Genomic DNA, 13,352 nt, shown 5'->3' on the forward strand with positions numbered 1-13,352 from the left:
TCTACACGGGGAGCAGAAGCGGGTGGAAAGGACACAACTTTAACAGGACGTTTTCACCAGTGTGGACCGTTAGGGAGTTGGGGACAGCGGCGGCGTTTGCAAATCGCCAGATGTAGCTGCCATCGGACGCCAAGTCGCTGCTACACAGCGACCCGCCGCGGAGCAGACACTGAAGGGTGCGGGGATCTTTAACCGCGAGGGCACCCCCGCGCGCGCGGGGACCGGGCGGTTGTGTTTCTGCCTCAGTTTCCAGGGCTGTCCCCTTCCTAACTCGCCTCGTCCGAGTCACTGTAGTGGGAGTGGGGGGAAAACTCCCCGTCGCTTCTGTGGGACCGGGGAGAAGTTTTGCTACTTTCCTCCTGCGCCGGCTGCAGGATGCCGCCGGGCAGAGAAGGCGACAGACTCTTCTGCGCCATCATCGCGGTCAGCGCGCTGTCCTCGAAAGCCGGGAAGTGCAGGGCGTCCAGCTGCACCGAGTACCCGCCCGCGGCGGCCGGGCCGGGGAAGCGAGTCCGGCAGCTCCCGGGCGCGGCCGGCCGCGGGGCCCCTGCGGAGGCCGGCGGGGCCCCCGGCCCGGTCGCCGCGCCCGCGCCACCGTCGTACGCGGTGGCGGCAGGGGCGGCGGCGGCGCGGGCGTGGTGGTGGTCACTTTTGCAGGCGGCCGGCGGCGGCGGCGGCTGCTCCCCGCCGCTGGGCGTCTGCAGCAGCTCGGACAGGGCGTTGATGTAGATCTGGGCCATCTGCAGGGTCTCGTACTTGGACAGCTTTTTGTCGTTGTTGAAGGACGGGATGACGTTGCGCAGCTGGTCGAAGGCGTGGTTCAGCCCGTGCATCCTGCGCCGCTCCCTGGCGTTGGCCGCCAGCCGCCTCTGCTTCTGCACCCCGTTCACCTGCTTGCTGGACGGGGCCCGCTGGCGACCGCAGCCCAGCTCGTCCACCGCCACCGCGCCCTTCAGCTTGCACAGCTGCTCCCGCACCTTCGCCGGCCCGGGGCTCTTGCCGCCGCCGCCCCGCCTCGCCAGCTCCGCGCGCCCGTCCGCCGCGTCCCGGGCCGCGGGGGCGTCGGGCGCGCCCAGCTCGGGGGGCTGCAGCAGGTACTGCGCGGCGGCGCGTGCCGCGCACATGCCCTGCAAAGCGGGCGCCAGCCAGGCGCGTGGGTCGGTGCCGTCCAGGAGGGCCAGCTCGGGCGCGTACGCGGGCGGCTCCCGCGCCTGCAGGCTCGCGGGCGGCGGCGGCGGCGGCGGGAGCTGGAGCGGCTGGGCATGGCGGTGGCGGTCCCCCAAGTCCTTCACTTCAGCCCACTCTCCCGCATGCAGCAGGCGGGACATCGCGCTGCGGAGGCCGGGCGCTCGGGCTAGGAGGACGCGCCGGCACGCCAGAAAGAAAAAAAAAAAAAAGCCCTTCCCAGGCAGGTCTCTTCTGCAACGTCTTATTTTTTTTCCCCTCCGGTGCCCTCCCCCACCCACTCGGAGATCACACACCAGGTCGCGTGCAACGAAGCTTCTCCGGTTGCCGAAGGCGCTGCGCCCCTTTAAAAAGCGGCACGCGCCACCGAGTCCCCCCCGCGCGCGCCCAGCCCCCTCCTCGCGCCGGTCGCGTGTCCGCTCAGCCAATGGAGGGCGCGGCGGGCGCGTGCGGGCGGCCAATCGCCGAGTTCGTGCGCCCGGGGAAAGTTCCTGTGTGCACGGGACTCCGCGACTGCTCAGGTTTTTTTTTTTTTTTTTTTTTTTGCCTCCTCGGTCCCTCTTTTAAGCTCGTCATATTCATATGTTAATGGAAGGCTTGTAATCCAACGCCCGGGTGTGTCGCCGCCCCCGCGGCCGGGGTGCGGGAGCGGGTGCAGGCGGCGCGGGCTCCGGGCCGGTGCGGGTGCAGAGGGGGGACGGGGGACGTGGCGGCGGCAGGTGGCCCCGGGCCGGGCTGGGCGCCCCCACTCCGCTGCCCACGCGCTTAGACGTCTCTCCTATGTAATATGATGTGTGTGCACATGTATGTAGGCGTGTGCAAATCTCTCGCGCATGTCCGTAAACATATAACCCCTAAAGGACGTCTGTCATTTAGAATTAAAAGGGGGGGGGGACAGTGTCTCAGGACATGCTTCTTCATTGGACCGCGTCTTTTCCTCTTTTGCGTCTGCTCTCTCAGTTCGACTTGGGTATGTGGCCTTTCTTCTCAATGGGGAGTGGAGTTGTGGCATCTAAGGCGACAACTCCGGGGGCCCCCAATCCAATCCGTCCCCCTGGCCCCGCGCCCTGCGGCCAAAGAGGGTTGTCGTCTGCAGAGAGCTCTCCGCTGAGCGCAGTTTTAGGGCAGGGGTATCTCGCAGTATTATGCAGACTCTCAATTCACACAGTAGGACTCCTTACTCAGTGCTCAGCCAAAGGAAAATGCCAGGCGCTCGCGATCCTAGCAATTCCTACCACTTTTGAGGTGCAGGTAGCCCGGAGTCGCCTACCCTTCTGCCTGGGGGAGCCTTGGCTCGCTCACTACGCTCTTAGCTTCTAGCTGCTTCTGCAAACCCTCAGAAACTGAAGTTTAACTTAGCACCCCCCCCCACTCCGTTTAGTTTTAGGGTGCGCGGTCCCCTAGCATAAAACCCGGGAGGGAGGTCCTTGGCGAGGCTGGGACCCCAAGTCCCAGGTAAGGACCCGCTTTGGGTCGCTAGAGCCTGGCCTGGCTTGGTCACAGCAAAGAGCCAATCAGGAAGCTCCTTGGCCCGGGCACGCCCGGGTGCTCCAGGCGCAGTCCCCGGGGCGCGGGAGCGCCACAGCCAGCTGGTGGCTTCTGCTGTTTCTGTCTTTCGCACTGGTTGTCGTCTCCAAAGGAGTCTCGTCCTCTATGAATGATGGCCAAACGAAGAGCCAGCAGAGATAGCTCCCTGGAGTCTGTCTTGGCAGTGTCCAGAGGGGGCTGAAAGTTGTCACTCATATGAGCAGGGACTTGATCTCACCTGCCATCTAGACCTCGGTGGACAGGAGAATTTCAGGGACTGGACTGAATTAGTTGTGTGTATATAGATTTAAGCCCTATAAAGATATAGGAGGGTAGAATAGAGTGCTAAAATGAAAATGATACTTTATTCTTTCATCTGTTCTTCTTCAACCTTCTAGGGACAATCCTGGACTGTCCCAACTTAAAAACCAGAAAAGTGAGAGCTGGATTCTGATGCAAATATTTAGTTCTGCTGAAATAAATATGTTAAATAAAGGCATGTAGAAACAAAACATAAAGAGAAAACCTCCCAAAACCTAATCTATAAACCATTGATGAAAATAAAGAAAAAGAAAAAGTAAAATTCATCCAGTGTCTTCTGGGGAGAGAAAATTCTCCAATTTTTTTGGTGATTGGACTGGGTACTGTTGAAATCAACCAATGATGCTGTTACTATAAAATAGTACTACTACATAAAATGTACTATTTGGAAAAGTAATTGCTAGTCGCTGTGGGTGCCGAAATGGAACTTTTAGAAAAATGATTAACTGTCTTCTATGTATGTTTGGCAGTGTTAGCAGTTAGAGCCTGGAAGTATCAATTGTCTATGTTGCATTTGATTCCTCAAACATAGACTTTTCCCAGCTGTTATCAGCTCAAAGTTACTCCTGGAATTCTTTCACATAATGTCACTCTCAAATGTGTCAGATACCCAAATTTTCCTTGGGCTTGCATTATCCAAACTTTGTATCTGTACTTTAAATTTGACTATATAACTGTAAAATATTCACTTCCCTTTGAGTTTAAACAGCTTTGTGGGCTGTAGTCAAATATTTGCTGAATACATAGACTGTTGTTCCTAAATTGCCAACTTCACATATAGTCATTAGTATTATTACTTTTTTTTGAAGCAAATGTCAATACACAGGTCAGTAAATTCGAGTGTTGCAGTAATGTGAGAGGGTGATAAGAGTTTGGTAGTTTATGGCGAAATACATTTCTTTGGCCCTTAAAATAAGATAAATAGGGGGCTATTTTTCTTCCCCTCCCTTCTCTTTTTTCTCTTCTCTTAGGTGGGGCTGGGAAGCTTGGTACCTGAGCTGGGGCAAGAGGACACAAGGCTCTGGGCTTGGGGTTGGATCCTGCATAGAGTGACCAGGGTGTTCTTAGGGAGGGTTTGTGGTATGGGGTGTCAAAACACCACATAGAGTATGTGAGGGGCTGGATGGTGGCAGCAGGAGTCCAATATGAGGTCCCTTAACAATTGGCAATGATGGCAAAGAATGAAGCATTTATCCTATTATTTCCAGATGAACTGTATTTAAGAGTAATCAAATAGACTTAGCTAATGATGGAATTTCTTTTTCCAGAATAATTCCATATAATAAAGGTAGAAGAAATAAAAGATTCAGAACATTTTGCAATTCCTAATGAAACATTTTATCAAGGCAATGATTAAGAATGAATGATACAATTAGATCAAAGTTTGTTGGGGAACTTTTACAATGCAGGAATTGGTCTGTCACCCCTTGAAACTACTACAGATCAATCTTAACGTCTTTTAGGGGAACATGATATCATGTGCTTCTCAGTTTCATGCATTATAAAGTACACAGACCCCTATGAAGTATTCTTTCAAAAAAGAAGAAAGTAAATATGAATTTATCAATAATTAAGCCTTTGAGTTAACCTCTTGTTTACCGGAAATATGGGGATATCATAGTAAGTTAAATGATACCACAAGGATGCAAAAAACAAGCCCATACTATGAAATGTCCTATAGAACACATGTTCAATTTCAATAAATCTGTGACATTAAAAAAAAAAAGGAGGGAAGAGATTGCTCTTGTTTAAGACAATCTTAAAAAAAAAAAAAGACAATCTTAAGATACAGCATCTAAGGCAACATGTGGACCTTGTTTGGATTCAGATTCAAACAAACTAACAATAAAAGAACTTTTCTTAAAAGACAGTTGATAAAATGTGAATATGAATTCAGTATTAAATGATGCCAATGATTTATTGTTTATTTTTTTTAGGTTCTATAAAGACAATGTGATTATTTAGGAAACTCGAGATGTACACAGAAACATAGGGGTGAAATGACATGAGGTCTGTGATTTGCTATTAAGTATTGCATCATCAATATTAATAATATGGAAAATAAATAATGACTGAAATGTAGAAAAATCTTGATAATTGCTGAATATGGTGGTGTAAAGATTCACTAGACTGGTAACACTACTTGCACATGAAAATTTTTACAATGAAAAATTGATAAAAATCCTCTGGCTTTTCATTATTTGCTCTTATCAACCACATAGTTTAGTTCAGTATTTAAACCCCGGTGATCTGCTCTTAAGCTATGTTTCTAGACTGAGATTTTATTATTCCATTAACACAGTGATTCTCAAATTGTCATCCAAAGATGGTCTACCTGTGTGACAATCACTTGGGAGGTTTATTAAAAAGGCAAATTCCTGGGCCCCTATCAAGTCTACCAAATCAACTTTGTGCACAGGGCCCAACATCTGCATCTTACATAAGCAGCCAAAGGGATTCTTAGGCAGGACCCAGTTCGTTCTAGAATTTCCTCTGTCCTATATTCAGCTACTTTATGGTTCTCAGAACGTGTATTATAATTTCTGCTACCACAAATAGGCTAATCCAGACATCGATTATCCAGCCCTGCTCATTAAAATGTAACCTAAGTTTCAAGGTCTAGATCAAATGCTACTGCCTCTAGGAATTCTTCCCTAGGCTTCTCTGGGAAAGATAAATGGGAGCACCAATTATCCTTCAGCAAGGAGGTGAATGCAAAGTGTCTTTTGGGTCTACTACTGCACTGAAAACTTGTTAGAGAAGTTCAAGGTTTCATTCATTATGGTTCCCAAGTTTATCAAAGATTCTTTGACCACCAGGAACTGTAAACTTCTTCCTGACTTCATACTATCCGTACTAGTTATCTATTGCTGTATAATAAATTTCACCCCCAAACTTTTCTTTATTTGCTATTACATACCAAACATCTTCCCATCCTGGGATCTTCACACACATTGTCTACCTGCTATACTCTTCCTTTCTTGTCTGTTCTTTTCTTGTCTAGTAACCTCTTATTCAACTTTCTGGCCTTGCTTCCTAAAAGAAGCATTCCCTGGAAGAGGATTGGTTGCCCGTTTGACACTTTTTTTTTGTCTTTTTTTATTGTCCATCTTTTTTTTTTTTTTTTTTTTGAGACAGAGTCTCACTTTGTTGTCCAGGCTAGAGTGAGTGCCGTGGCGTCAGCCTAGCTCACAGCAACCTCAAACTCCTGGGCTCGAGTGATCCTTCTGCCTCAGCCTCCCGAGTAGCTGGGACTACAGGCATGCGCCACCATGCCCGGCTCATTTTATATATATATATATCAGTTGGCCAATTAATTTCTTTCTGTTTTTATAGTAGAGACGGGGTCTCGCTCTTGCTCAGGCTGGTTTTGAACTCCTGACCTTGAGCAATCCGCCCGCCTCGGCCTCCCAAGAGCTAGGATTACAGGCGTGAGCCACAGCGCCCGGCCTGTCCATCTTTTTTATTTTTTATTATTTTTATTTATTTAATTTCTTTATTTACTTTTTATTTCAAAATACGAAGAGGGTACAAATGTTTTTGGTTACATGGATTGTTTTTGCAATGCTTGAGTCACAGCTGTAGGTGTGCCCACCACCCAAATGGTGTTAATTGTACCCATCAGGTAGGTTTTTGCTCCTCCAATCCTCCCCACTCTTTTCTGCTTGATTTCCACTGCGTTTTACTTGCCCTCTGTGCATGTGTACTCATCAGTTAGTTCCAATTTAATAATGGGTACATGTGGTATTTGTTTCTCCACTCTTGAGACACTTAGGAGAATGGTCTCCAATTTCATCCAAATTGTGGCAAAAGGCATTAATTCATCCCTTTTTTCATGGCTGAGTAGTGGTATAGATATACCACATTTGGTTAATCCAATCATGAATTGATGGGCACTTGGGTTGATTCCACATCTTTGCAATTGTGAGTTGTGCTGCAATAAACATAACATAAACAAGGTAACATACTCAGAGGTTTTAGGGGATTAAGATGTGGACATCTTTGGGGGGGCGTCCATTATTCAGCCTACATACTATCCATCTGTTGTACCCCTCAAAAATATTGCCATAGACCTATGGGAGTTAGAGCCTCTGATTTTCATTCTGGCTTTGCTTCTCAATACAGTAATTACATCCACCTTGCCTTTTATGACAAAGTGACACCCTCTGGCCTCAACTGTCCCAGAATCCTTTCATCCCAATGACACTGAACAGCTCATTTCATGGCAGCTTTCCTGATGGTACACCTCAGCCTAACAAGGGCGGATTCACTGGATCTCTCAAGAAATGCCATTGGCCCCACACTGGCACTCTCTTTTCTGATTTAGTGAAGGGATTGTCCTCTGGGGTTTCCTGGGAAAGGGACAGTCAGCTAATGGAGTCTCTGGTCTCAAGCATTCAATCCATTCAAGCATATCTCCTAAGCCTTTTCCCTCTTTTCTTAAAAATTTGATAAAGCTACATTTCTACCTCATATACCGTAGGACAATGCTGCTCCCAAGTTTAAGAAATCCATGCTGGTATAATATTAGGACTTCTCAGACATTAGATCTTGAGTTATGAAGAGTTCCTGCATACTCCAAAACTGCCTTTTCCGGTCTTAACTGACAACGTTCCCTCTAGTTCATCACCCTCAAGATCTATTCTAAAGCATGTACTCCAGGCTCATATATCTGTAAATATCAGTTGGGTTTTGCAGGAATTTTGGTAAATAATTCCTTTGCTTCCCAAATAAGAATGGCAGTTTCCCAGGCGCACCCTGCTGAGATTGGATCCCAGCTTTATGCCTACGAATTATGAGAAAGGTGGGGTGAGTCTTGATGAAGACAACTGGTATTTTGGGAGGCATCTTACTCACAGGCGGTCCCTGCACGGTCTCTAGCCAAAGGGAGTTGGTTGTTCTTGAATAATGGAGAGTGAGTCACTTCAGGAGGCCTAGATGGTTCTGCAGGTTATGGAGATCTAAGCATATCCACTTGGATGTTTCCATTCCAGCCCTCAGCTTCCCATCTCTTCTGCACCAGAGTCTTGAGATTAGCATAGAAAATTTGCCAGGCTGCAGAATAAGCCTTCTCTGCAATGTTGCCATTCTCATAACCGGGCCTGTACTGCCCTCTCTGACTACATAGAGGTTTTCTGAATTTCCCATTGTGTCCTGAGTTAGTTGGTGGTTGGCTGATTTGAGCCTGCCATTTTCTTTCAGTGGTGTGTCCGTGTTACTTAAAAACAACCTACCGTCTCTGCAGTCTTATAAGACAACAACTGCCACCATCTCTCTCGAATGATAGAGACATTGCATAAACCCAGTGCGTTCCCTTTCCTTCTGCATTCTGCCCCAATTCACCAGCGATGAGACTCTTAGCAATAACGACCTTCCAGCATGCCAAGGGGGTATCACAAGCCACTTACCACTCACAATGCGGTCTTTGTTGCTGTCTGACCCATGAGAGGTCCAATTCAGAAATTCATCTGAGCAGATGCTTCCTGGACTACTTCCAGTGTAAATTATTTTAGTTTGAGTCTTCCCAAAAGTAGATCTTTAGACAGGGATTCAGGTTGTGGTAGAATGTGGTACATTATGTGTTAAGTTATACATAATGGTATTTTATATTTAAGTATTTGCTGGTATACTTTCTCTATTTCACAATTAATTTTTAAAATCTCCCAGTATACATACTACATGAAAAAATAAATTCCAGATGTATTAGAAAGTAAATATAAAAACATGAAATTATAAACATATCTAGAAGGTAAATTAAGTAAGCATTGAACTGATATCAAGCTTAGTAATGGTATTCGATGCATAAAACTGCTGTAAGATTTAGTATTTCAAGAATTAATTAAATTCAATTAAGTTAAAATATAAAATTAATAATGCTTTCTAATAATGAAAACTCTCCACAAACTATAGTATATAGAACTAAGATAACATTTTTTCATGCACAAAAAATCATAAAGGTTAAAAGTAAAAGACAAAGTAGAAAAATATTTGTAACAAGCCTTATACACAGTGAGTTAATATACACGATATAAAAGGAGCTATTACATTTGATAAGAAAATGACTAGTTCCTGATAGAAAAACAGCCAAAAGATAAGAGTAGGTGATTCATTCATGAAGGAACAGTAGAAATGGTCTATAAAGCTGAAAAAAAATTCAACCAGGAAATGCAAATTAAAACAAATGAGAAAGTTTCAGTTAATTGTTTCAGATTGAACATACAGATGGTTTTCTCAAACATCATGAATATGACAGAAAAGGGACACAAAAGGCAGAAATGCACAAGACAAAGAGAATGGCTAGAGAGACAACAAGTCAAGAATGTCAACAAATTCTTATAAAATGGAACTGGATGGACAAGTAATAATTGACTTAGCAGAACTGAGAAAGCCCATATCTTAGTCTACAGGGAAAGCAGAGAAGAAGATGACCAATTCCTGCCCCAGCTCCCCGAAGATGTTCAGCTGCAGGGGCACCTCTGCAGCAGGTAGCTCTGAAGGGATGAGAGGGTTTGTGCAGGACAGACTGTAGCCTAGTGTTGCTGTTGGTGTGCATGTATTGGTGTGCATGTATTGGTGTGCATGTATTGATGTGCATGTATTGGTGTGCCTGGTATTGGTGTGCATGTAGTGGTGTGCATGGTATTGGTGTGCATGTAGTGGTGTGCATGGTATTGGTGTGCATGTAGTGGTGTGCATGTATTGGTGTGCATGTATTGGTGTGCATGTATTGGTATGCATGTATTGGTGTGGATGGTATTGGTGTGCATGTATTGGTGTGCATGTATTGGTGTGCATGTATTGGTATGCATGTATTGGTGTGGATGGTATTGGTATGCATGTATTGGTGTGCCTGGTATTGGTGTGCATGGTATTGGTGTGCATGTATTGGTGTGCATGGTATTGGTATGCATGTATTGGTGTGGATGGTATTGGTGTGCATGTATCAGTGTGCATGGTATTGGTGTGCAAGTATCGGTGTGCATGGTATTGGTGTGCATGTATTGGTGTGGATGGTATTGGTGTGCATGTATTGGTGTGCATGGTATTGGTGTGCATGGTATTGGTGTGCATGTATTGGTGTGCATGGTATTGGTGTGCATGTATTGGTGTGGATGGTATTGGTGTGCATGTATTGGTGTGCATATATTGGTGTGCATGGTATTGGTGTGCATGTATTGGTGTGCATGTATTGGTGTGCATATATTGGTGTGCATGTATTGGTGTGCATGGTATTGGTGTGCATGTACTGGTGTGCATGTACTGGTGTGCATGGTATTGGCGTGCATGTATTGGTGTGCATGGTATTGGTGTGCATGGTATTGGTGTGCATGTACTGGTGTGCATGTACTGGTGTGCATGGTATTGGCATGCATGTATTGGTGTGCATGGTATTGGTGTGCATGGTATTGGTGTGCATGTATTGGTGTGCATGTATTGGTGTGCATGTATTGGTGTGCATGTACTGGTGTGCATGTATTGGTGTGCATGGTATTGGTGTGCATGTACTGGTGTGCATGTATTGGTGTGCATGGTATTGGTGTGCATGTATTGGTGTGCATGGTATTGGTGTGCATGTACTGGTTTGCATGTATTGGTGTGCATGGTATTGGTGTGCATGTACTGGTGTGCATGTATTGGTGTGCATGTATTGGTGTGCATGTACTGGTGTGCATGTATTGGTGTGCATGGTATTGGTGTGCATGTACTGGTGTGCATGTATTGGTGTGCATGGTATTGGTGTGCATGTATTGGTGTGCATATATTGGTGTGCATGTACTGGTGTGCATGGTATTGGTGTGCATGTATCAGTGTGCATGGTATTGGTGTGCATGTACTGGTTTGCATGTATTGGTGTGCATGGTATTGGTGTGCATGTATTGGTGTGCATATATTGGTGTGCATGTACTGGTGTGCATGTATTGGTGTGCATGGTATTGGTGTGCATGTACTGGTGTGCATGTATTGGTGTGCATGGTATTGGCGTGCATGTATTGGTGTGCATGCTATTGGTGTGCATGTATTGGAGTGCATGTATTGGTGTGCATGCTATTGGCGTGCATGTATTGGCGTGCATGTATTGGCGTGCATGTATTGGCGTGCATGTATTGGCGTGCATGTATTGGTGTGCATGCTATTGGTGTGCATGTATTGGTGTGCATGTATTGGTGTGCATGTATTGGTGTGCATGCTATTGGCGTGCATGTATTGGTGTGCATGTATTGGTGTGCATGATATTGGTGTGCATGCTATTGGTGTGCATGTATTGGCGTGCATGTATTGGTGTGCATGCTATTGGCGTGCATGTATTGGTGTGCATGTGTTGGTGTGCATGTATTGGTGTGCATGTATTGGTGTGCATGTATTGGTGTGTATGCAAATTGGGCCGTCTCTGTATTCCTAAGGTTCCCTTATTACTTCTCTCCATTCTAAATTGAGCCCTGGTTTCTTGTAGAGAAGTAAATAGTAATGATTTACTTCATTTACTCTCAATAATGCTTCTGAAATATTTTTATTGGTGCTGCTGCAATTAAACCAATTAAAAAATCTCTTTTAAAGACAGAATCCCTGTACTCACTATGCTCATGTTAAGGGTGTAATAGCTACAATCTTGGCACCACTTGAATTCACATCTCAGAATGCCTCTTTAAGTGGAAGTTACTGAGTAATGACTATGATAATCAATTCAATTTAGGAAAAGATGACAACAGTTTTTGGGTGATATTTTGTAAAAAACAAATCCTGAATTTATTAAATGCATGTATATTATGCATTCTGTATGTATACAACACAGCAGAACAGGACAAACAAATTTAAGACTTCAGATGGAACACACAGATGCTCTTCTCAAACAGTATTAAAATGACAGTGAAAGGACTTAAAAGGCATGAATTTTGCTAAAACCCATGATGGCTTCCAATTCTGTTAGGCCAAAGACCAAGTTTCTTAGCTTGGCTCTAAGACATAGACTGGCTTCCTACCTCTGGAATTCACCTCCTACCATTCTGACCTTTCTTTTCGGGTCTCTAAATCTGTTGTCTTCTTATAGCCACATTAGCATTTCAGTTCTTAGGTGAGTTTTTTGTGGGTCTATCTGTCTGAAATGTTCTAGACACCCCACTTCTATTCCCCATACTTCTACTCATTGGTCTTGCTTTAGTTCAAGCTTTTCTTCTTCCAGCAAGTCTTCTAAACGAGGTCACATTTCTTTGTCACACACTCTCAAATAGCTTATTATTTCTTTCCTCAAGAATTTATCTCAGTTGGTAATTACACAGTCGCCGGTATGATGGTTTAATGTCTTTCTTTGACCCCAGAGTGTGACCGTTATGATTTTGTTTACGATGTTACGTTCATTGCTTAACATCCTCTAGAATGTTAAGAATGTTATATGGCACTCCATATAAATGAGAGGATGCCTTCGAGGAGTTTAACTAGGTTTTATTTGTTCCTTCAAACAATGGTTTAGTGGCTGCCAAAGTTTGACCTAGTTAAAAAAATTTCTGTGTTAATTCCTTAAAAAATTTTAGTTTTATTTGCAGGAAGTAAAAGATGGGAAATTTGAGATTATATTTACACTAGGAGCTGCTGTAACAGATGATATTTTATATCTTTCTGGTATAATTTGTATATATTCGGTTTGAAATCAATTTTATTGAGTGAAGAATGGCTACATATTTGGCTCGATCATTCTAGAATACTGATCAGTTGGGATCTGCCTGGTTCAGATGTTCACAAATAGCCTGTTAACACTGAAGAGTTCTTTATAAATTTTGGATGTTATAAAGACCATGAAAGAATTCGATAGAGAAGAACTGAACTCACACAAAAGTTTAAAAACCAATTGCGATTTACTAAGCAATCCATTTAAGCACAACTTTATGTACAGCATATTGCAAAAGACACACATCAATACTCCTGTTAGTAACTTCCAGTCTCTCACACTAGGGAGCTCATAGATCTGTCTCTTCTGGTGATGTTCAGATTATTTTCTTCATTCTTAACCCAAAGGCTGTAATCCACTGACTTCCTTTATTTCCCACCCTGATTCATGCCTTACCAGGTTCACTTAGAACAATCACTTAAAAAAAAAAAGTCCTTGTTGTCAATAGTAAAGACTACTTAGTTTGTTTGAAAGTGTGCAGAGTTCAGACTTAATTATAGAAACTTCCCCTCTCCCCACCATGGTGTCTATTGGCCCAGTTCCATCTACCACTGGAACTTCTAATGTGAGTTCTCTGAAAAGCCTGGAGCACTTGCCAGCTCTTGGGGAGTGGCTGGTCTCTGTATTCAGCTACCTCTTTCTGCAAAATTCTGCATGC

General features: G+C 44.8%; 1 protein-coding gene across 1 annotated transcript; it reads right to left on the reverse strand.

The window, feature by feature from the left end:
• Positions 1–266: 266 nt before the first annotated feature.
• ATOH1 (atonal bHLH transcription factor 1) lies at positions 267–1,328 on the reverse strand. The gene has a single exon (XM_012774069.2). It carries the CDS (start codon positions 1,326–1,328, stop codon positions 267–269), a length of 1,062 nt encoding a protein of 353 aa, XP_012629523.2.
• Between the last annotated feature and the right edge of the window lie 12,024 nt (positions 1,329–13,352).

Source organism: Microcebus murinus, chromosome 29 (assembly GCF_040939455.1).
Source record: "Microcebus murinus isolate Inina chromosome 29, M.murinus_Inina_mat1.0, whole genome shotgun sequence".
Lineage (NCBI taxonomy): Eukaryota > Metazoa > Chordata > Mammalia > Primates > Cheirogaleidae > Microcebus > Microcebus murinus.

Coding starts and splice junctions, on each gene's coding strand:
- ATOH1 (XM_012774069.2), bottom strand. CDS start 1,328: ATGTCCCGCCTGCTGCATGCGGGAGAGTGGGCTGAAGTGAAGGACTTG.